Below are 23,377 nucleotides of genomic sequence, written 5' to 3' on the forward strand. Positions count from 1 at the left end.
CAGTCTTTCTGTGTGGCGCCAGGAGAAGACACGACCTGAATGGGGCTACACACAGCGTCTTTGCTGCTAATTTCATGACGCTTCACAGCACACCACCTCTGGTTGCAGCTCCAAGAACTCAGCTCCAAGAGTTTCATCAACCCCTAAAGGGCAGGCGTGGGAGCTCCCCAGCAAGACCTCCTGTGCTGGTACCTTGGATTCCACGTCCTGCATATTACGTAACCTCCCTGCGCCTCAGTTTCCATGTCTATAAAATGGGGATAACGCAGAGGCTGGCACAGTCAGCCCTGCATAAATGTGAGCTGTCACCACCATCCGCAGCCACAGGGTGCGCTCACAGAGCAGAGGATGATGAAACTGCGTGGGGCCTTCCGTCACCTGCTGTTTCCAATTCTGCCTCTGTGTTACGAGCTGCTTACTCACCACCAGCTGGAAAATTGGGCAATCGCTGCTCTGAAAAACAATGCAAAGGTCAAGGGCAAAATCAGATTTTCAAAGGGAAAGATCGCTGCAATCCAGGGGAACCTCCAAGGGAAGTTGTTTTTAACCCGGGGGGAAAAACACAAAAAGATGTTCTGCCGTGTTCCGCGATCGATGGACACAGCGAGTGATGCAAATCTTGCAAAGGCCTGGCCTGCTGCCCGGCTCCTGAGCAATGAAGGCGACCGCTCCGCAAACTGAGGGCAAGTCTACTCCCCCTGCTAATCAAAGTGGAAAAGCAAACCTCGCTTTTGTCACGTCAACACAGCCCAGATCCTAAACACAGGAGCTCAAACAGTGTGCCCGGGGTGGGGCCGGTGCCCGAGGGCCCCGTGGAAAGACCAGGGTTTAATCTCTACTTTGGCAGGTCACCCACCCTGCATTCCCATTTGGGGTGCCACTGGGGTTGGGATACAAGTGCCAGACACATGGATGGTGCTCAAGGGTAATCACTCCCTTGCCCTCCTCCTGCACCAGGGGCCTCAGTCGTGGTCTAGGCCAGACTCACATCACCTGGGCCCGGATAGAAATGCATACTCCCAGGTCCCACCCAGACCCTTGACCCAGAAGCTTGGCGATGGGGGCTGGCCCTCTGTTTTCACAAGCTCCCCAGAGGACCCTGATGCTCGCTCAAGTTTGAGGGCATTTAGAAGACCCACGCCATCCCACTGCCACTCAAAACCACACCGTAAGAAGCTGGCAGCGGAGAGTTCAGGGCAGGGTGATGGATAGAAGGGTCGTTGCCGTACTTGGGCGGGGTGGGCAGCATGAGGCGATGGAAGAATCTTGGAAGGAGAGAAGAGACCTGAGCCGTCCCATCTCGATTCTGCTGCTCACCCCAGATGAACCGTGTGAGTCATGTCCAGCCAGAATTCACTGCCCCGTGTAGCAGCGAAGAGTCTGCCCATGGGCTGCGGGAAATCCCTAGCCTCTCTGCTATGTTAGGCATAATGTTGTATGGTTAGGCGTTGATGATCATTTTTTGGTGATGAGTTCTGTGGTTTCATAGATGGTTAAAAGTGTCCATGACTTCAATGAGGAGAAAAGGCTGCTGCACCAGACTGGGCCCGTGATGTCCCCCAGGAAGTCCACACTCTCCAGCTCTCTGCACAAAGACCTTAATATGTCTATGGACACATCGGTCAACCTCAAACGTCCGGGATCCCCCTCGCCAAGCCCCATCGAACCCACACGGGGGCCACAGGGTGTCTCCCACCCACAGAACTCAGCAACAATGTAGTACTTTATTCATGCCTTCGAGGCATGAGGTTACACAACTCTGCTAATTCTCTGACCTGGGCAAAGGGCAGGGACCCTGGGCCGACAAGTGGGGGATTGCCTCCTGCATTACAATGTCTAGTCCATCACATAGGGCGCTGTCACCTACATCAAGTGTGCACATCATGGGGGCATCTCACCCGCATTACAGCATGAACATTGTGGGTGCTGTCACCAGGCAGAATGAATAAGTGTTCTTTTGCTCCATAAACTTTTCATCGGTTGGTATTGTCAGTATCTGGGTTGGGGTCATTCTAATAGTTGTGTGCCTGTATCTGTGTTGTAACTTGCATTTCCCAAATGAAATATGAAGTGGAGGATTTTTTATGTGCTTGGCTGCCATCTGTTTATCTTCTTTAGGGATGTGTCTCGTAAGGCCTTTGACCGTTTATTAATCAAGTTGTTTGTTTTCTTATTTTGGGGCTTTAAGTGTTCTTTTAGCATTTTAGCCAACAGCTCTTTATTAGATTTGTCCTTTGCAAATATTTTCTCCTGGTCTGTGGGTTTTCTTCTCATTCTCTTAACATGTTCTTTCACAGGTCAGAAGTTTTTCCTTTTATTGAAGTCCAGCTTATAAATTTTGGGGTTTGGTGTTGCATCTATAAAAGTCATCACCATACCCAAGATCATCTGGGTTTTCTCCTAGGTAATCTTCTAAGAATTTATAGTTTTGCATTTTACATTTAGTTCTGTGATCCATTTTGAGTTAATTTTTGTGAAGAGTGTAAGGTCTGTGTCTAGATTTTTTTTCTTTTTTTCTCTTTTTTTTTTTTTTTGCTTGTAGATGTGTAGTTGTTCCAGCACCATTTGTTGAAAACACTTTTCACCATTTGTTGAAAAGAACAAACCATTTGTTCGTTCCAGCACCATTTGTTAGTCTGCACTGTATTACCTGCACTGTATTACTGCACTGTATTACCCTTGTTCCTTTGTACAAGACCAGTTGATGATATTAATGGGATTCTATCTGGGGACTCCCTAAACTGCACCACTGCTCTATGTGTCTATTAATTCATCAATATCACACTCTAGGCTATAGAATTATACCTTTATATGTCATAATCTATTTACTATAGATTTGTAATAAATCTTGAGGTCATACAATATCAGTCTTCCCACTTTGTTCTTCATCAACATCATGTTGGCTCTTCTGGGTATTTTACCTCCATATAAAATTTAGAATCAGTTTGTCAATATCTACAAAATAACTTAGTGATTTTCATTGGGATTGTCTTGAATCCATATTGAAGTTGGGAAGAACTGACATCTTGACAATATTGAGTCTTCCTAACCATGATTAAATTCCATTAAATTTATTAAGTTATTTATTAAGTTCTTCTTTGATCTCATTCATCAGAGTATTGTTTTCCCCATATAGATTGTGTACATATTTTCTTACATTTATACACAAGTATTTCATTTTGGAGGGTGCTAATGTAAATGGTGTTGTGCTTTTAATTTCAAATTCCACTTATTTATTGCTGTATTCCAAAGGGATTGAATTTGGAGATTGGTTCAAGATGGTGGAGTAAAAGAATGTGCGCTCACTCCCTCTTGCAAGAGCACTGGAATCACAACTAACTGCTGAACAGTCATCGACAGGAAGACACTGGAACTCATCAAAAAAGACACCCCACATCCAAAGACAAAGGAGAAGCTGCAATGAGATGGTAGGAGGGGCGCAATCATAATAAAATCAAACCCCACAATCGCTGGGTGGGTGAGTCACAAACTGGAGAACACTCAGACCACAGAAGTCCACCCACTGGAGTGAAGGTTCTGAGCCCCACGTCATGCTTCCCAACCTGGGGGTCTGGCAATGGGAGGATGAATTCCTAGAGAATAAGACTTTGAAGCCTAGGGGGGTTTGACTGCAGGACTTTGACAGGACTGGGGGAAACAGAGACTCCACTCTTAGAGGGCACACACAAAGCAGTGTGCACTTCAGGACCCAGGGGAGGGAGCAGTGACCCCATAGGAGACTGAACCAGATCTACCTGCTAGTGTTGGAGGGTCTCCTGCAGAGGCAGGGGGTGGTTGTGGCTCACTGTGGGGACAAGGACTCGGGCAGCAGAAGTTCTGGGAAGTGCTCCTTGGTGTGAGTCCTCCTAGAATCTGCCATTAGCCCCACCAAAGAGCTAGGTAGGCTCCAGTGCTTGGTCACCTCAGGCCAAACAACCAACAGGGAGGGAACCCAGCTCCACCCATCAGCAGACAAGCAGATCAAAGTTTTACTGAGCTCTGCCCACCAGAGCAACACCCAGCTTTACCCACCACCAGTCCCTTCCATCAGGAAGCTTGCACAAGCCTCTTAGATAGCCTCATCCACCAGAAAGCAGACAGCAGAAGCAAGAAGAACTACAATTCTGTAGGCTGTGGAATGAAAACCACATTCACAGAAAGACAGACAAGATGAAAAGGCAGAGGTCTAAATACCAGATGAAGGAACAAGATAAAACTCCAGAAAAACAACTAAATGAAGTGGAGATAGGCAACCTTCCAGAAAGAGAATTCAGAGTAATGATAGTGAAGATGATCCAGGACCTTGGAAAAAGAATGGAGGCAATGATTGAAAAGATAAAGAAATGTTTAACAAAGGCCAAGAAGAATTAAAGAACAAACACCTAGAAGAATTAAAGAACAAACAGAGATGAACAATACAATAACTGAAATGAAAAATACATTAGAAGGAATCAATAGCAGAATAACTGAGGCAGGAGAACGGATAACTGACCTGTAAGACAGAATGATGGAATTCACTGCTGTGGAACAGAATAAAGAAAAAAGAATGAAAAGAAATGAAGACAGCCTAAGAGACCTCTGGGACAACATTAAACACAACAAAGTTCTCATTTTAGGGGTCCCAGAAGGAGAAAAGAGGGAGAAAGGACCCGATAAAATATTTGTAGAGACTGTAGTCGAAAATTTCCCTAACTGGGAAAGGAAATAGCCACCCAAGTCCAGGAAGTGCAGAGAGTCCCAGGCAGGATAAACCCAAGGAGAAACATGCTGAGACACATAGTAATCAAATTGACAAAAATTAAAGGCAAGGAAAACTTATTAAAACCACAAGGGAAAAATGACAAATAACATAAAAGGGAACTCCCATAAGGTTAACAGGTGATTTCTCAGCCGAAACTCTGCAAGCCAGAAGGGAGTGGCATGATATATTTAAAGTGATGAAAGGGAAGAATCTACAACCAAGATGACTCTACCTGGCAAGGATCTCATTCAGATTCGACGGAGAAATAAAAAGCTTTACAGACAAGCAAAAGCTAAGAGAATTCAGCACCACCAAACCAGCTCTACAAAAAATCCTAAAGGAACTTCTCTAAGTGGGAAACACAAGAGAAGAAAAGGACCTACAAAAACAAACACAGAACAATTAAGAAAATGGTATTAGAAATATAAATATTGATAATTACCTTAAATGTGAATGGATTAAATGCTCCAAACAAAAGACACAGGCTCGCTGAATGGATAGAAAAACAAGACCCATATATACGCTGTCTACAAGAGACCCACTTCAGACCTAGGGACATATACAGACTGAAAGTGAGGGGATGGAAAAAGATGTTCCATGCAAAAGGAAATCAAAAAAAAAGCTGGAGTAGCAATACTCATACCAGATAAAATAGACTTTAAAATAAAGAATGTTACAAGAGACAAGGAAGGACACTACATAATGATCAAGGGATCACTCCAAAAAGAAGATATAACAATTATAAATATATATGCATCCAACATAGGAACATCTCAATACATAAGGCAAATGCTAACAGCTATAAAAGAGGAAATTGACAGTAACACAATAATAGTGGGGGATTTTAACACCTCACTTACACCAATGGACAGATCACCCAGACAGAAAATTAATAAGGAAACAGAAGCTTTAAATGACACAATAGACCAGATAGATTTAATTGATATTTATAGAACATTCCATCCAAAAACAGCAGATTACACTTTCTTCTCAAGTGCACACAGAACATTCTCCAGGATAGATCACATCTTGGGTCACAAATCAAGCCTCGGTAAATTTAAGAAAAATGAAATCATATCAAGCATCTTTTCTGACCACAACGCTATGAGATAAGAAATCATTTACAAGGATAAAGACATAAAAAACACAAACACATGGAGACTAAACAATATGTTACTAAATAACCAAGAGGTTACTGAAGAAATCAAAGAGGTAATCAAAAAATACCTAGAGACAAAGACAATGAAAACACAATGATCCAAAGCCTATGGGATGCAGCAAAAGCGGTTCTAAGAGGGAAGTTTATAGCAATACAAGCCTACCTCAAGAAACGAGAAAAATCTCAAATAAACAATCTAACCTTACACCTAAAGGAACTAGAGAAAGAAGAACAAACAAAACCCAAACTTAGTAGAGGAAAGAAATCATAAAGATCAGAGCAGAAATAAATGAAATAGAAACAAAGAAAACAATAGCAGAGATCAATAAAACTAAAGGCTGGTTCTTTGAAAAGATAAACAAAATTGACAAACCTTTAGCCAGACTCATCCAAAAAAAGAGGGAGAGGACTCAAATCAATAAAATTAGAAATGAAAAAAGGAGAAGTTACAACAGACACCACAGAAATACAAAGCATCATAGGGGACTACTACAAGCAACCCATGCCATTAGAATGGACAACCTGGAAGAAATGGACAAATTCTTAGAAAGGTATAACCTTCCAAGACTGAACCAGGAAGAAATAGAAAATATGAACAGACCAATCACAAGACCAATCATCCACATATATTGGATTCTTCAATATATGCAAATCAATGTAATGCACCAAATTAACAAATTGAAGAATAAAAACCGTATGATCATCTCAATAGATGCAGAAAAATCTCTTGACAAAATTCAACACCTATTTTACAAAAGGAAAACCTCTCCAGAAAGTGGGCATAGAGGGAACCTACCTCAATGTAATAAAGGCCATATATGACAAACCCACAGCAAACATCATTCTCAATGGTGAAAAACTGATAACATTTCCTCTAAGATCAGGAGCAAGACAAGGATGTCCACTCTCGCCACTATTATTCAACATAGTTTTGGAAGTCCTAGCCACAGCAATCAGAGAAGAAAAAGAAATAAAAGAAATACAAACTGGAAAAGAAGAGTATAACTGTCACTGTTTGCAGATGATATGATACTATACATAGAGAATCCTAAAGATGCCACCAGAAAACTACTAGAGCTAATCAGTGAATTTGGTAAAGTTGCAGGATACAAAATTAATGCACAGAAATCTCTTGCATTCCTATACACTAACAATAAAAAATCAGAAAGAGAAATTAAGGAAATAATCCCATTCACCAGTGCAACAAAAAGAATAAAATACCTAGGGATAAACCTACCTAAGGAGGTAAAAGACCTGTACTCAGAAAACTATAAAACACTGATGCAATAAATCAAAGATGACACAAACAGAGGGAGAGATATACCATGGTCTTGGATTGGAAGAATCAATACTGTGAAAATGACTACTACCCAAAGCAATCTACAGATTCAATGCAATCCCTATCAAATTACCAATGGCAATTTTTACAGAACTATAACAAAAAATCTTAAAATTTGTATGGAGACACAAAAGACCCTGAATAGCCAAAGCAATCTTAAAGGAAAATAACAGAGCTGGAGGAATCAGACTCCCTGACTTCAGAATATACTACAAAGCTACAGTCATCAAAACAATATGGTACTGGCACAAAAACACAAATATAGATCAATGGAACAGTATAGAAAGCCCAGAGATAAACCCATGCACCTATGGTCAAGTAATCTATGACAAAGGAGGCAAGGATATACAATGGAGAAAAGACAGTCTCTTCAATAAGTGGTGCTGGGAAAACTGGACAGGTACATGTAAAAGAATGAAATTAGAACACTCTCTAACACCATACACAAAAATAAACTCAAAATCGATTAAAAACCTAAATGTAAGACTGGACACTATAAAACTCTTAGAGGAAAACATAGGAAGAACATTCTTTGACATAAGTCACAGCAAGAGCTTTTTTGACCCACCTCCTAGAGTAACGGAAATAAAAACAAAAATAAACAAATGGGACCAAATAAAACTTAAAATCTTTTGCACCACAAAGGAAACTATAAACAACATGAAAAGACAACACTCAGAATGGGAGAAATATTTGCAAATGAATCAACAAATGATTAATCTCCAAAATATATAAACAGCTCATGCAACTCAATATTTTAAAAAAACAAACAACCCAATCAAAAAATGTGCAGAAGCCCTAAATAGACATCTCTCCAAAGAAGATATACAGATGGTCAAGAGGCACATGAAAAACTGCTCAACATCAGTAATTATTAGAGAAATGCAAATCAAAAGTACAATGAGGTATCACCTCACACCAGTTAGAATGGGCATCATCAGAAAATCTACAAACAACAAATGCTGCAGAGGGTGTGGAGAAAAGGGAACCCTCTTGCACTGTTGGTGGGAATGTAAATTGATACAGCCACTAAGGAGAACAGTATGGAGGTTCCTTAAAAAACTAAAAATAGAACTACCATACGACCCAGCAATCCCACTACTGGCCATATACCCAGAGAAAACCATAATTCAAAAAGACACATGCACGCCAATGTTCATTACAGCACTATTTACAATAGCCGGGTCATGGAAGCATCCTAAATGCCCATCGACAGATGAATGGATAAAGAAGATGTGGTAGATATATACAATGGAATATTACTCAGCCATAAAAAGGAACAAAACTGGGTCATTTGTAGAGATGTGGATGGACCTAGAGACTGTCATACAGAGTGAAGTAAGTCAGAAAGTGAACAACGGATATCGTATATTGACTCATATATGTGGAATCTAGAAAAGTGGTACAGATGAACCAATTCTCAAGGCAGAAATAGAGACACAGATGTAGAGAACAAACAGAGGTACACCAAGGGGGGAATATGGGGGGGGGATGAATTGGGGGATTGGGATTGACTAATATACAGTAATATGTATAAAATAGGTGACTAATAAGAACATGGTGTATAAAAAATAAATAAAATAAAATTCAAAAAAAGAATAAAAGGGATTGCCTTTTGTATATTAACCTGTATCTGCAAACTTGCTATAATAACTAATTAGTTCTAGGATTCTTTTTGTTGATTCTTCCAGATTTTTTTAACATAGACTGCCATGTCATCTGCAAATAAACACAGTTTGAATTCTTCCTTCCCAATCTATACACTTTTATTTCCTTTTCTTGTCTTATTGCGTTACCTAGGACTTTCAGTACAATGTTGAAAGGTAATGGTGAAAGAGGTCATCCTTGCCATGTTCCTGATCCTATTGGGAAAGCTTTGAGCTTCTCACCATTAAGTATGACTTGGTTGTAGGTTTTTTGTAGATATTCTTTACAGTTGAGGAAGTTCCCTTCTATTTTTAGTTTACTGAAAGTTTTTATCATGAATGGGTGTTGGATTTTGTCAAATGTTTTCTCTATATATGTTGTTATTATTGTATGGTATTTCCTTAGCCTATGATGTGTTAGATTACATTAATTTATTTAGTGTTGATCCAGCCTGTATACCTGGGGTAAATCCCATTTTGTCAAGGCATATGATTCTTTTTGTACACTGTTGGATTCGATTTGCTAATATTTTGTTGAGGATTTTTGTTTCTATGTTAGTGAGAGATATTGGTCTGTAGTTTTCTTTTCTTGTAATGTCTTCATCTGGTTTTGGTGTTATGGTAATGCTGGTCTCATAGAATGGGCTAGGAATTCTTTCCTCTGCTTCTATATTCTGGAATGTTATAGAGAATTAGTATAATTTCTTCCTTAAATGTTAAGCAGAAGTCTATGTGGACCTGGTGCTTTCTGTTTTGGAGAGTATCTTGGCATTTTCTCTTTGCAAATTTGAATAATTTTAAAGCAGTGCTTGTCCTATGATATTTTGCACTTATTTATTAATGAAGTTTACATGTTTCTTCTCCTCAGTTGTGCTTTACAAAGAGTACCAACTATTAGCCTCTTATTTATAACCTGGGGTCAAAGGCAACATTGAGCATATCAGTTATGTAGAAACTGTGCTAAGAATTTATGTCTGAGATATGGAATTGTAAAGTTGATGGGCCACAGGAGTAGATGTGAATAGAAATGTCTTAGAAATAAGACATGTATTTCACTCCCAGGTCCTGGATACAGGAGCCCCAGCACACCATGCAGGACCACAGGGGAAGCACCAGCATGGTCAGGAGGTAGAAAATGGTAGCAAGGGGAGAGCCAAGGCCATGGCCTTTATTGGGGTCTCCTTGGGAAAGGCAGGGCAGGGCAAGGTGAAGCGCTTAGGACTGGCTAGTTTGAACAGTGTTGGTGGCTCTAAGCTATAGAGTTGGCCTCTGGTTGCCTGGTACCTGGCCCTGGGGTGATTACGGCAGAAGAATTTTGCCTCCTGGGGAACACAGCCCAGATAGAATAGGCCTGACTCTGGATTGGTTTGTTCCCATATATCAAAAACATGCTCCTGGATGAGCCCTTTTCTATCTCCAAGAGTTGGCTAGCCAGGGAGGGCCAGTCTCTCCCAGCCAGAAGGGTTTGTAAGATGCCAAAACATCATACTATACAGGAAAGAAAAATATATACAATACAGAAACAATAAGTAATTCATTGTGCTGGAGTTCAGAAGAGGCACCAGTGTACGGTGGAAATGGAAACCACTGGGGGAGCATGACAAGTCTTACAGCATGGGCAGCAGGCGTGCTGACAAAAGATGCTGCTGGCTGCTGAGTATCCACCATGTGCCAAGCATCGTACTGAGGAATTCCTACACATGATCAGAACACACAGTGGGATGACTCTCATTGGCCTGGGCCCACACCTTCTCAATGACCAGAGCCAGACTCTGAAGCAGCCTTTCTTACACCAAGAGCATTATTTGTATCCGTAATGCAGCGTTCAGTGTGGCAGGCTAGCAGGCATGTGCGTGCCCACAACTTGGACTTGAATCACACTTGAGTTCAGCCTCCCCAGGTCCTCACCTGCACGGTGAGGGGAATTCGGGCTTCTGGGAGTCAACACAAGGGATGTAGCGGGCTCTCGGCACAGATCAGGAGCTTGGAGGTTGTGGGTCAGTTTCTGTCATGGGCCAGGCCTGGAGTCCCTGCAGGGCTCCTGTGCATGCCCAGGCCCCCGCACATCTCTCCAGAGGGCTGCCCGATGTTGTAGCGAAGGGCACTGATGACAGGTAACACTGTGTGCTAGCCTAATGCGACTCTGGACACACACTGAAGATTTCACAATGTTTTCATTCACAAACACAAACAGAAGAGCCTTACGTTATACTCAAAGTGGTGTGCCCGGGTGCCATGAGGTCAGGGGGACCCTGGGGGTGTACTGATGCAGCAGGAAAACATTGGGCCAGACCTCAGGGTGCTGGACAGTGTCCAGGCAGCTCCCACCTTATTCACTCCAGCACTTTGGGCAAACTCTTCCCCTCTGCAATCTTCAGTTTCCCCATCTGGAAAATGATGGACTGTACCAGGTGAGCTTTATTTTTTAATTATTATTTACTAATTACATGTCTTTTTTAGAAAAACGTAAAATGGATTTAAGTGATGTTAAAATTTCCCATCATGTTACCTCCTAGATATTACCAATGTTCCCATTTCCGTGAATCTCTTTTTGGATGTGTGTGTGTGTGTGTGTGTGTGTGTGTGTGTGTGTGTGTGTGTGTGTATGATGTGTATATGTGTGATTTTTAAAACGGGATCACACTATACCGTCTGTTCTACAGCATTTTTTCATTTAATATATTATGAACATTTTGTCTACAGTGTGTATTTACATACACAAGCATACATGTGTGTACATACGTGCACATGTACACATGTGTGTACACATGTTGACACACAGATTACTGGCTGCAGAGCATTCCTGTCCTTAGATGTGTGTGCACTTCTATCAGGGCTCTTAAAGTTAACGCTCCACAGACGTAAGAGGAAATGAGTGACTACTTGGTCTCATTGTCTCCTGATGCTCCTATAAGTGGAACTGCCCCTTCAAAGGTCGTGCGTGCTCTCAAGCCTTGCACCCAACGCTGAAAGCTGACCTGCCCTCCGGGAGGGCTGTGGCCACCGAGAGCCCAAGCAGCAGGGTGGCGAGGGCTCCCTTCCACCACCCACAGCACCTGAGCCTGGAGAGCTTCCCCAGTGTGATGGTCTGTGCCAACAGAAGGGGATGGGTCCCCAGTAGAACCCCTGTCTCTGACAATCTCCTTCAACACTCTTGGGCGCCTCCAGGATTCAGGGATCTCAAAGCATTAGGATGTGACCTCAGATAGTGCCTCAATTTAAAGACAAAGGAGAGAACGGGGACAAAATCCAGCCACCCAAAATCACACAGCAACTTAGTGGCAAAGTTCAGATGGATAATACTTTTTAAAAATACCAGAAGAGTAGCAAGGGCAAAGCGTGCTGATTTTGGAGTCAGACAGTCTGGGGTTCTCGTCTTTTCTGTTGTCGTTGTTCATTTTAAAGTATTATTAGTCACACCTGAGAGTGAATGCGTTTATCAGATCTTTCCCGAGAACAGGTTTTTCAGAGGGTGAGGATTTAGTGGCTCTGCTAGGCGCCCATAAATGATCTTGAGAAGCTACCCCGCCCCCCTCGCGGCTTAGTCTCCTCCTCATTGAAATGGGGATAATAAACATGCTGCTCTGGGTTCCTCTGAGGCTGAGATCATGTCTCAGAACCAACATTCACAGGCTGCGGGTTCAGGGTGGCGGCTGTTGCTCTTCTCTGCTGCATCCTCCCTTCAGCCCCTCCCCACCCCTCAAGATGCTTAAGGCGGGGTGGGAGGTTAGTGTGTTAAGTGACCAGTATTCTGAAGTGGTGTTACCATTCGTTCACTCAGCGTCACCTGGGAGTCGTTAGAAATGCCAATTATGGGTCCTCGTGCAGACCTACTTGCGGCTGGGCCCAGCTGGGGGCTCCAACAGGCTCTGGAGTAGTTCCAATCAGCTCAAGTTTGGGACTGCCGAGTCCAATTGCTGCGGTCACCCTCAGCTGTCCTACCTTCTGACTCTGCACTCCAGTCACGACAGGGCCTATCTCTGGTCTCGGATGCCCTGGGGACTGAGGTGGGGCGATGACCTCCACTCCTTTAGGATGTGGTGACAATGTTGGTAAACCACTTGGCACGCTGTGAGGGCACCCACCTGTGGGCCCTGACTTCCTGAAGGCCCGGACACACAACCCAGTTGCACACAGAGGAACCTGCCAGGTGGAGCCGCTCAAGGCTCGGGGCTCCACCCCTGCATGGCTCTTGTACCTGCGGGGTCATCAAGGGGAGACTGCATACAGGTGGGCTCCTGCACGCCTGCGTGGGCCTGCCGTGTGGACCCCGCGGGTACTTCAGGGAGCAGGGGCTCGCCGTGCACTGCAGCTCGCCAAGGCATCTGGTCCCCGCTGGGAAGCAGGATGGACCCCGGGGCACAGGTAGCCCAGGGCAGGATGGGGGCGAGGCGGCAGGATGGGGGTGAGGAGGGGGGATGCGGGCGTGCAGGCAGGGTCGGGGTGGGGCGGTGGAGAGGGAGGCTTCTGGGTGTGCCTGGGGCGCAGGTAAGCCGGGGCACGATGGGGCTGGAGGGTGGGGGTTTGGTGGGGTGCCGGGGACCAGGCAGGAGGGGAGGAGTGCTGCAGGCGGCCAAGGTAGGGGGGCACCAGCTCCTGCCGCCGGCTGAGGCAGAAGCAGGATCCGCCTGAGCTCCCGGTAGGTCGGGCAGGTCCTGCGCTGGCATCAGGGGGCCTCCTGGTCCTTGGCCTGGGGACCCAGGCTCACTTTCCTCCCCGACGGGCAACCTGTGCTCGGAGGCCCCGCTTGCCCAGGCACGGCACCCAGTGCACCATCCCAGAGACATCAGAGGGTATTCCCTTGTTCTGCTGCCCCCCGCCCCCCACACCCCTCATCCCCCAAACCCTCTGTCCTGGGTCTCGGCCTCTCTGGGGAAAGCCTGGAGGCCCGGGGAAGCAGTGGGCAGCAGAGGGGAACCCATGCAACGCCTTGCTCCAGAAGCGAAATGGAAAGCGGGGCTGCACAATTAGGTCGCAGGCCCCAGGGGAAGTTCAAAACCTGACCTTCATAACCCTGTATTTTGGCTCCAGTGGGACCAGCTGACTCGAGACACCTCAACCACTTCTGTCCCAACCAGGGGATTCCTGGGGGGATTTCTGAGTCTCAGTGTACCTGTCTCTTCACCAGCCAAGTAGGGCTTTCTTTTCTTTTTCATTTGTAAAGAGGTAATACGTACCCATGGTTTCCAAATAAAAAAGCATAAACAGGTACACAGTGACTCCCGCCACCCTCTGTCCAGCCTGCAGCATAAGTAAACATCATGTTTTTAGCCTCTTCTGGAACTTTCTTTAGATTCTTTTTTTTCCCTCCGTTTGTACAAAAGAACTCTACCTAAAACAAAGAGATCTTTCCTTATCTGTATATTTTTTTAAAAATTGTATATAAAACACTGTTAAGCGTCCTTGCACATTTATCCATTAGGCTGTCGGTTTTTTCCTAGATATTAGAAAATTAATACCTTATTTATCTTTTCTAGAACTTGTGTTTTATCTTTTTTTCATTTAGTATATCATCTTTTTAAAAAATTTAGTTTATTCTTTTCTTTTATGGCTTCTGTATTATGAGTTATTAAAAAGCCTTATTTCTGACAAATTTACAGAGGAATTCACCACTGTTTCCTTCCAATTCTTATATAGCTTTGCTTTTATACATTTAAATATCCATTTGGAATTTATCATGGTGAATGATGTGAATAAGAATCCAACTTTGTTTTAGATTTTTTTTAATTATTCTGCTTTTTCCTAGTAATCTATGAATTTTTTAAGAATATAATATTCAGTGCCTTGTAATTTATTTTATATAAGGTATGAGGTAGGAACATGTTTTTACTATTGTTTTGGTTTTTTTCCAAATGACTGACCAGTCAGAACAACATGCAAAGAGGAAGAGAAAAAAAACCTCTCTTCTCTACTCCTTTGAAAGCCTACCTTTTTTTCCCATATGATATTCCCATATGAATGTCGAGACCATCTTTTTTTTTTTTTTTTTTTTTTTTGCGATACACTGGCTTCTCACTGCTGTGGCCTCTCCCGTTGTGGAGCACAGGCTCCGGTCGCGCAGGCTCAGCGGCCGTGGCTCACGGGCCCAGCCGCTCCGCTGCATGTGGGATCCTCCCAGACCGGGACACGAACCCGCCCCCCCTGCATCGGCAGGCGGACTCTCAACCACTGCGCCACCAGGGAAGCCCTCGAGACCATCTTTTTAAAACAATACTAATTTTTTATCTGTAAGCTTTGTATATATATATTTGTAAGACAATACTAAATCATTTTTTCTGTAATACTAAAACATTTTTTCAATATGTTACAATATCGCTTTATTAAAAAACATCAAACTTCCAAAATTGAATTATTGATTGGCTCTTTATTCACTTTCATAAGTGGGTTAGTTAAAAGTAGCTCCTGTTAATAAGAATATCTTCGCTAGGGCTTCCCTGGTGGCGCAGTGGTTGAGAGTCCGCCTGCCGATGCAGGGGACACGGGTTTGTGCCCCGGTCTGGGAAGATCCCACATGCCGCGGAGCGGCTGGGCCCGTGAGCCATGGCCGCTGAGCCTGCGCGTCCGGAGCCAGTGCTCCACAACGGGAGAGGCCACAGCAGTGAGAGGCCCGTGTACTGCAAAAAAAAAAAAAAAAAAAAAGAATATCTTCGCTTGAAGTTTCTTTTTTGTAAAAGCCCAACCTTCCCCCTCAGCCCACGTCTTTATTCTGAGATCTCAGTCCCTGTTTGAAGTAGGAAGACTTAGTCTCTTTGGATAAGTGTTGATTATCTTCCAAGGGGTTTGGATCATTTATTTTTCTCCTTGATCTAGCAGGGGCTAAAAAAAAAAAAAGTGAATTATCCTTACTACTTTATTTCTGTTTCTCCTTATTTCTCCTTGGATTTTGCTCTATGAGTGTGGATGCTATACTGTCTGGTGCAAAGATAATTATAACAGAAAAGCATTTTGGCTTTTATTACACTGTACTTTTATGATCTTAATGTATTTTGCCATGAATTCAGCCTTTTCCAATATAAATAGTGAAGTCGCTGAATTTTTTCACTTGTTCTTCTCTGATTGTCTTTGCCATCATTCTACTTCAAAACTTTCTGAACACCTCATCTTCAGTGCATATTGCTGTATACAGTGTGGAGTTGGATTTTCTTTCTAATCCAATCTGAGAGTCTTTTAATAGGTGAGTTTTTTCTCTTTGCATTTGATGTGGCAGCTGTTTGAACTTTACCTCACAAAACAAGATAAGTAGATGATAAGTAAATGAGAAGATGTTCAATGTCATTGGACATTACAGAAATTCAAATGAAAACTACTATGCAAATGAGATACCACTACTCACCTATTAGAAAACTGAAATTTAAAAAAAATTTTAGGGGCTTCCCTGGTGGTGCAGTGGTTGAGAATCTGTCTGCCAATGCAGGGGACACGGGTTCGAGCCCTGGTCCGGGAAGATCCCACATGCCGCGGAGCCACTAAGCCCATGCGCCAAAACTACTGAGCCTGCGCTCTAGAGCCCGCGAGCCACGACTACTGAGCCCACGTGCCACAACTACCGAAGCCCGCGTGCCTAGAGCCCGTGCTCCGCAACAAGAGAAGCCACGACAATGAGAAGCTCGCGCACCGCAATTAGAGAAAGCCCACACGCAGCAATGAAGACCCAACTCAGCCAAAAATAAATAAAATAAATAAATTTATTATTAAAAAAAAATTTAAACTGACAGTACCAAATGCTGGTGAGGGTGTGGAAGAAACAGAACTCTCCCTCGCTGCTGGTGGGATGGAAGGGATGGAAGAATGGCATAGCCACTTTGGAAGATAGTTTGCTAGTTTCTGATACCAACTCATTCTCTGGAGTAAATCTTATCTTTCAGGTTTATTTAGAGTTACGTTAATCCATTCTAAGCATTTTTGCTAAAGGAAACAATGTTCAAAAGGACCCCAAGCGCTACACAGAAGACACCATGTAAATGATCGTGATCAGTTCATCCTCCCAGGAGGAAGGGGCGCTTCCTCCCTGCTTTCTGGCGGAGCTCAAGGCATCCTGGCGCATGAAGCCAGACCTCCACAGACGTGGGCGTCAACAGCTCTGATCCACAGCTCGTCTCTTCTGCTTACCTGCTTCTGGTCACTCACCCCACCCCGCCTTGATGTTCCCTTCAGTTCCTTGATGCAGATCACACCCACCTCATAAGAACACTGTGAGAAATCCAGGAGAACAGATTTTGAACGTTGCAGCACACTCCATGGAATAAATGTGTCCATGGGAAGCCCTCCCTAGACTGTATTTTCAGCACCTCTAATGGTTTAGTCAAGGATTTATTTCGGAAGAAGAAAAAAGGTGGCCACAATGGACTCGCTGCTGTCTGTCATGGGGTTTGGCACTGGGATATTATCAAGCTTTTCAAAAGCATCACACCTCACCCCACTCTCAGCATCTGCACCTGCACAACACAATTCCACGTACGTACCCAAAACCGCAGTTTTGTTTTTTCATGTTGAGTTTCAATGTTGAGATGATTTCATTGACATTTCAAACTTTTTTCTTTTCTGAAAAGTATTACCTGAAAGTCCTCTGTGTTTTCAGTCCTATCCTTAAAAACCATCTTTCTGACGGATGCTTAAAATTTTCACCAAAAAAAGACAAAACTATTGAAAAGGCAGGCACAGCATGAGTGTGGTCTTGTCCTGTGATGGGTTTCATCTTGGTGCTGGAAGCTTCCCTCGCTGGGGCAGAACTGGAGTGTGCCCGGTGGGGCTTGGTGCCGGGCCCAAGGCTCCACTTGCTGTGACCTTCTAGGATGCTGACCTCTGTGCTTTGTTTTGGCAGCTTCCTGAGTTGAGCTCCTCTGAGGATGAGGGCTTTTCTTCCGTGACCAGACGGACGTCCCTGACAAGGGTCCTAAAGCACAGCACCCCCGAGGGAGCTGCCCCCAGCTGGCACTCAGAGCTACTGGGCGATGTCCCCTCACGCCAGGAAGGGGGCTCTGCAGGCGGGTCCCCACTGCCTGTGTGCTCCCCCTGGGACCTCCCTTCGTCCCCGGGAGAGCTCAGCCCCAAGGCCCCCCACAGAAAGAGGCGGCTGTCCACCATCCGGGCCTCTGAGGTGTCCAGTGGGCAGCTAGGATCCAACTCGGACCCCTTTGCGCTTGAGGAAGACCCACCCGTGCCAGCCTCGGTCACCCGGCGGCGGCAGCAGCAGCAGCGCCGGTCCCCCCAAGCAAGGAGATCGCCACCAAACCCGGGATTGCCCGGGATCGCGAACACAGCCAGGAGGAGGCCACGGGACCTGAAGAGACTGGCTGCTGCGGTAGGACCTGACCCCGACCCATCCCCTGGAGCTCTGGGTCCCTGCCCAAGGCCCCCTGGGAAGCATCCTGGTGGCAACTGAGAGAGCAAACGCTGCCCTTTCCTCACTGATGGGCCCCTGGCCTGGGCATTGTGAGGTCACCAGGACTGGAGGAGATGTCCAGCTCAGGGCCCTGCCTGTACTCCATCCTTCCCCCACTCTGAGGGGTCCCCGTGACCCCATGGGAAGGACCTTTGCTTGTGCCATGAAATATGTGCCTCCCACGGTTCCCATGTGCTCCCCAAACTCCTTAGCATAGCCTGCCTTCCCGTGCTGTAGGGATGAGACAGCACAGGGTGGGAGTCCCCAGAAAGCCCCTTGCTCTGTCCTCCTCTCAGCCACGAGCCCCTGCAGCCGCACCTGCTCCCCTGTTCTGGCCGACCTCGGGGTCCTGTTGGGGGGAGGGTCTCCTGGTCCCTTCCCGCTGTGAGCTCTGCTTCCCAGCCCCTCAGCTGGTCCTCTGGTGACCTCATGTTCTAGGAGCTTCTCGGGAAGGGGCACTGCTGTGGACACTGCTGCCTTGCCTTTCACACGAGATCCTCTGCCCGTTTTTAAGTTGGGTTTGCTTTGGGGCTATTGAGTTATATAAATTCTTTATCTATTTTGGATATTAACCCCTTATCAGATGTGATACGATTTGCAAATATTTTCTCCCATTTCATAGGTTGCTTTTCATTTTGTTGATGGTTTCCTTTGCTGAGCAGAAGCTTTTTAGTTTGTTTTTACTTTTATTGCCTTTGCTTTGGTGTCAAATAAAAAAATCATCACAAAGACCATTGTCAAGGAGCTTACCCCCATGTTTTCTTCTAGGACTTTTATGGTTTTAGGTCTGACATTCAAGTTTTTAAGCCGTTTTGAGTTGGCTTTTGTGTATGGTGTATGATAGTGTTCCAGTTTCATTGTTTCTGCATGTGGCTGTCTGGTTTTTCCAACACAATTTGTTGAAGAGACTGTCCTTTCCTTATTGTACATTCTTGGCTCTTTTGTCATAAATTGACCATATATACATGGGTTTATTTCTAGGCTCTCTATGCTGTTCCTTTGATCTATGTGTCTGTTTTTATGCCAATACCATACTGTTTTTATTACTATGGCTTTGTAATATAGTTTGAAATCAGGAGACGCATGATGCCCCCAGCTTTGTTCTTTCTCAAGATTGTTTTGGCTCTGTGGGGGCCTTTGTGGTTCCACATGAATTTTAAAATCGTTCATAAAAATTTTTTTGTAAAAAATGCCATTAGAATTTTGATAGAGATTGCACTGAATCTGTAGATGGCTTTGGGTAACATGGACCCTTTAACAATATCAATTCTTCCAGTCCATGAGCACAGAATATCTTTTCATTTATTTGTGTCATCTTCATTGCCTAGTGGTCTCTTTTCTCTTTCCTGTCTTACTTTTTCACCCTACTTCTTCAGAGTGTCATTCGGTTCTACCTTCCAAGGTTACCTACTGCAGGACGACTTGACTTTCCAGGAGCTCCCTCATTCCCCTAAGTTCCTCTCATTGGCCTTTTGCCCCCCCTGCTTGGCTTCACTTGCCTTTCTGGGGCCGCTGCTCATGGAGTGAGTTTTTCTGATGCCACCCTCCACACCCTGCTGAGTCTCGGGACCGTGCGTGGTTGTAGTCAGGAGCAGGTAATTACCAGCAGATCAGAAGCTCTGTGTGCATTTCTGGGTGGGACCTGTCGACCAGGGGCTGCCCGGGGGCCTCGGCTGCCTCTCCATTGCAGGACAGATGCTTCCTCTCACTGGTCAGTATCCCCACAAGCTAATGTCCTTCTGCTAGGAGAAGCATGAGCCTGGCTGGAATATTCTGGAGCTGAAGGAGAGAAGGGGCCTGCAGGTCTCACTGTTTTTGGTGGGGGGAGATTGCCACAAACCCTACCTACCCCCCGCTGAGCCTGGGTCCCCAGAAGCAGTGCAGCCCCTCCATGCAGGCAGAGACCCTCTTCCTCAATCACTGGGACAGACACTGAGTCCTCCACGGCACCAAGCTCTCCCATTCCTCATTTTGCCCCTAGGGCTTGCCTCTATTTCTATACTTTCAGGGTATTTGGGGGACCCTGACCCACAGCGGGCCTGCCATCAGTGGCCGGCAGACCCCAGCCTTCCTTTCACCTCCGCGATTGTCCTCTGAGATCCAGTCCCCACACCAAACACCACGGGATCTGGCTAAGCCACCTGAGCCCTGCCCCCCTCCACTTTCTATGTGCCTCTGCCTTGTTCAGCAACCTAAGTCATCCTGCTTCCATTTTCCCACGCTGTCCTGGGGACCCTCTCCCTCCCTCCCCTGCCCTGGGCAGCTCTGGAAGAGCCCCTTGAAAACACAGCAGGAAAATGGCCCGTCTAGACAGCCTCACACAGACACTCACTCATCTGCAGGTGCCAACCACCCCTCACGTTCCCCTAGGGACCATGCCTAGCTGGTCCCTCCTTGTTCCTGTCCCCTCCCCAGTGACCTCTCTGTGCCCTTGTCAGACCCAGATCCTGGGGTCCTAACCCCATCCACTCACATACCTGCCAGTCCCCACACTGGTCCTCTGGGAGGTTGCTAGCTCCGTCTTGGGGTCATGGTGCCCGGCATGCGGGGGCAGAGCCGTGGATGCTGGCGAGGCCAGCTCTCACTTGTGAGTCCTGGGTGGTGCCCGAAAGTCAACCCGTGTGAGGGTCTGCAGCCCTGGGTGGGCACCTGCTTTTCCAACACAGATTGTCTCTAGCAAAGGTCAGTGCTCCTACAAGGTAGACCTCAGAGATGCCTATCTTTTAACAGACAGAGCGGCTGAGGCAGTGGGAGATCCATCAGCTTCAGAGCATCGAGGAGGCCACCCAGCACGAACTCACCATCGAAGACGACTGAGTGCTCAGCCCCGGGACCAGGACACAGCTGTGCTCAGGAGCTCCTGCTGTGGCCTGACTTACTCATCTGTCCATCCGACTGTCTGTCTGTCTGTCAACCCCACACCTTCCTCAGGACTTGCTCTGGGTCCAACCTTGACCTCCGTTGCACCTCTGGGTGGGTTGGGAGGAACTGGCGTATGATCTTGTTACTCAGATTCCAAATGTGGCTTTCAGAGGCGCCAGCTGAGATGAGGGGATAGAGGAAGCAGGTACAGACAGGTGAGGTGGATGCCCCAGGGCCACCCTGGAGGTACCCGGAGATGAGACGTAACCCATCTACCCTGTCTTCTTCCCCAGCACCGCCAGGTGAGCCTGAGATGCTGGGATGACACAATGTAGGGAATAGGACCAAGTTTCACAGGTAAATACCAAGGAGTTAGGCAGCCCACCCAGCTGGAGAGGACAGGGTCTTAGACTGCCACTCCAGGAAAGGCCAAAACAGTGGCTCTCAACTGGAGGGCATTCTGAGACTTTGTGGTTGCTGGTTTGTTTAGGGTATTGGGGGGCGGGGTGAGGAATTTAAACCCCTGCAGTTGTGCGGGGCTGTCTCCTGTCCCGTCCTTCTCTAGAACTGAGCTCTCTACCTCACTGCTTAGGATAAAGATCCCACGAAAGGGCTGGAGGTTTCTGTGACCCTCATACTGTAAGGAAAAAAAACAACGGGTGCCCAGGGCACTTCAGTCAGCATAGCCCGGCATCAACGTCCCAGGTCCAGGCATTTCTGAGACACGTCTGTTAGTGGACCCGTTGTGGTTATGAATACAGAGCTAGATTTTATCCTGGCAAATGCTTTCACACCACCCCTCCACTTTAAAAGTGGTTTTTTTCTTCCTTCTAAAAGCCAAAAACGCTTACGTTTCCAGTGCCATCGTGTGCTGCCTCCGCAGCCCATCCTCCAGGCCAGTCATCCGTGACCTGGGTCTTCTCAGGGACGCAGATAAAGCCTATTGCTAGAGCAGAGTCCAACCTGGCACCCTAAACAGAGCCTCAGGCTGGCCTGAAACGACAGGAGGTGGCAGATTCCAAGGGACGGCAAGGTTGAGGATGGTCTAAGAGAGAGGGAAGAGTCTTACTCTGGAGCTGCTGGGTGGGTGGAGGGCATTCCAGATCAGAAAGGTGCTCCCTGGAAGAGGCTTCATTTGTGTGGAGGTTTTGAATAAAGAAGGAATGATCGGGATTCCTCACAGGGGATTAGATGCAGGCTGAGGGCTGCAATTATTGGGATAGTTGCTTCAAATTTCCTCTGTTGAAGTTCTTAAATATGTTGGCAAGAACTTATTTACTGTGTAGTGTGTTTAAACATTTAAGTTTTATGAGCTACTCTCTCCTTTACAAGCTGACTATTCGACTTGTTCATTTTTCCTTTTTTATAACAATTACCAGATCATAAAATAGTTCATACTTTTGTGTTACATTTGAAAAATTAAGAAGCAGAAAAACTACCTATAATTGCAATAACATGGAGATTAAATACTTCAGTGTAACTCCTTCCCGTCTTTGTCATTAAAAATAAACAATTTTCACGAGAACTGTTCCCAAAGTCTGTGTCTGAGGCAAAGTAATTCAGACGTGTAACCAAGTGAATTCTATCTGTTTTCATCCTTTAAAAGAAATCTGATTGAGAATGAGTCTAGGGAGGAAGAAAAAGAATGTAGGGACTTTGGGGAAGCTTGTTTTGAAAGACTGGGAATTATAGGGACTCAGGAAAAAGGTTTACCCCTGAGATAATTTCCTAGATATTTATGTTGAGTCTTGTTGACTGAAAAAAACGCACAACCTAAAATCTGAGAATTTTTTTACTCAGTGGACTTACCGAGGACTTAAGCCTGGATACAGCTTCTTGGATCACTCAGAGGGATGGTTCTGAAGAGGTAAAGGAGGAGCCAGGATATATCACAGTTTTTTTTTAAAAAAAAAAAAGGTCGTTGAACATCAAAATATTATTGCTAATTAAAGAAGCAGACATCTCAAATTAAAGCCTCTAGTGCTTTTCTATATGGGAAGACGCAAGAGGCTGGAGTCCTCGAAATCATTCCTTTGATGTGCACCTTAGCTATCCAGGGCCAGCATCCAGTTTTTCTCCATCCTGAATCCCCTCAGGGTGCACCGTTGGAGCAGCGGCAGTGGCTGAGGACTGCAACATCCTTTGTTCACTGAAATGGCAGGGGACATCCTTTGTCCACACTCTCCTATGTGTTAACAAAAGAGATTCTTGACTTCCCGGGTGGTCCAGTGCTTAAGACTCCGCCCTC

The 23,377-nt window shown here is 45.5% G+C and overlaps 1 protein-coding gene across 1 annotated transcript; it reads left to right on the plus strand.

The window, feature by feature from the left end:
• Nucleotides 1-1,058: 1,058 nt before the first annotated feature.
• Nucleotides 1,059-22,656, plus strand: CCDC201 (coiled-coil domain containing 201). Its single transcript, XM_082846257.1, has 3 exons — nt 1,059-1,331; nt 17,707-18,186; nt 20,998-22,656. The coding sequence occupies exons 1-3, from the start codon at nt 1,323-1,325 to the stop codon at nt 21,082-21,084; spliced, it is 576 nt and encodes a 191-aa protein (XP_082702383.1). The 5' UTR covers nt 1,059-1,322; the 3' UTR covers nt 21,085-22,656.
• Nucleotides 22,657-23,377: the final 721 nt, after the last annotated feature.

Source organism: Leucopleurus acutus, assembly GCF_964270905.1.
Source record: "Leucopleurus acutus genome assembly, chromosome: 9".
NCBI lineage: Eukaryota > Metazoa > Chordata > Mammalia > Artiodactyla > Delphinidae > Leucopleurus > Leucopleurus acutus.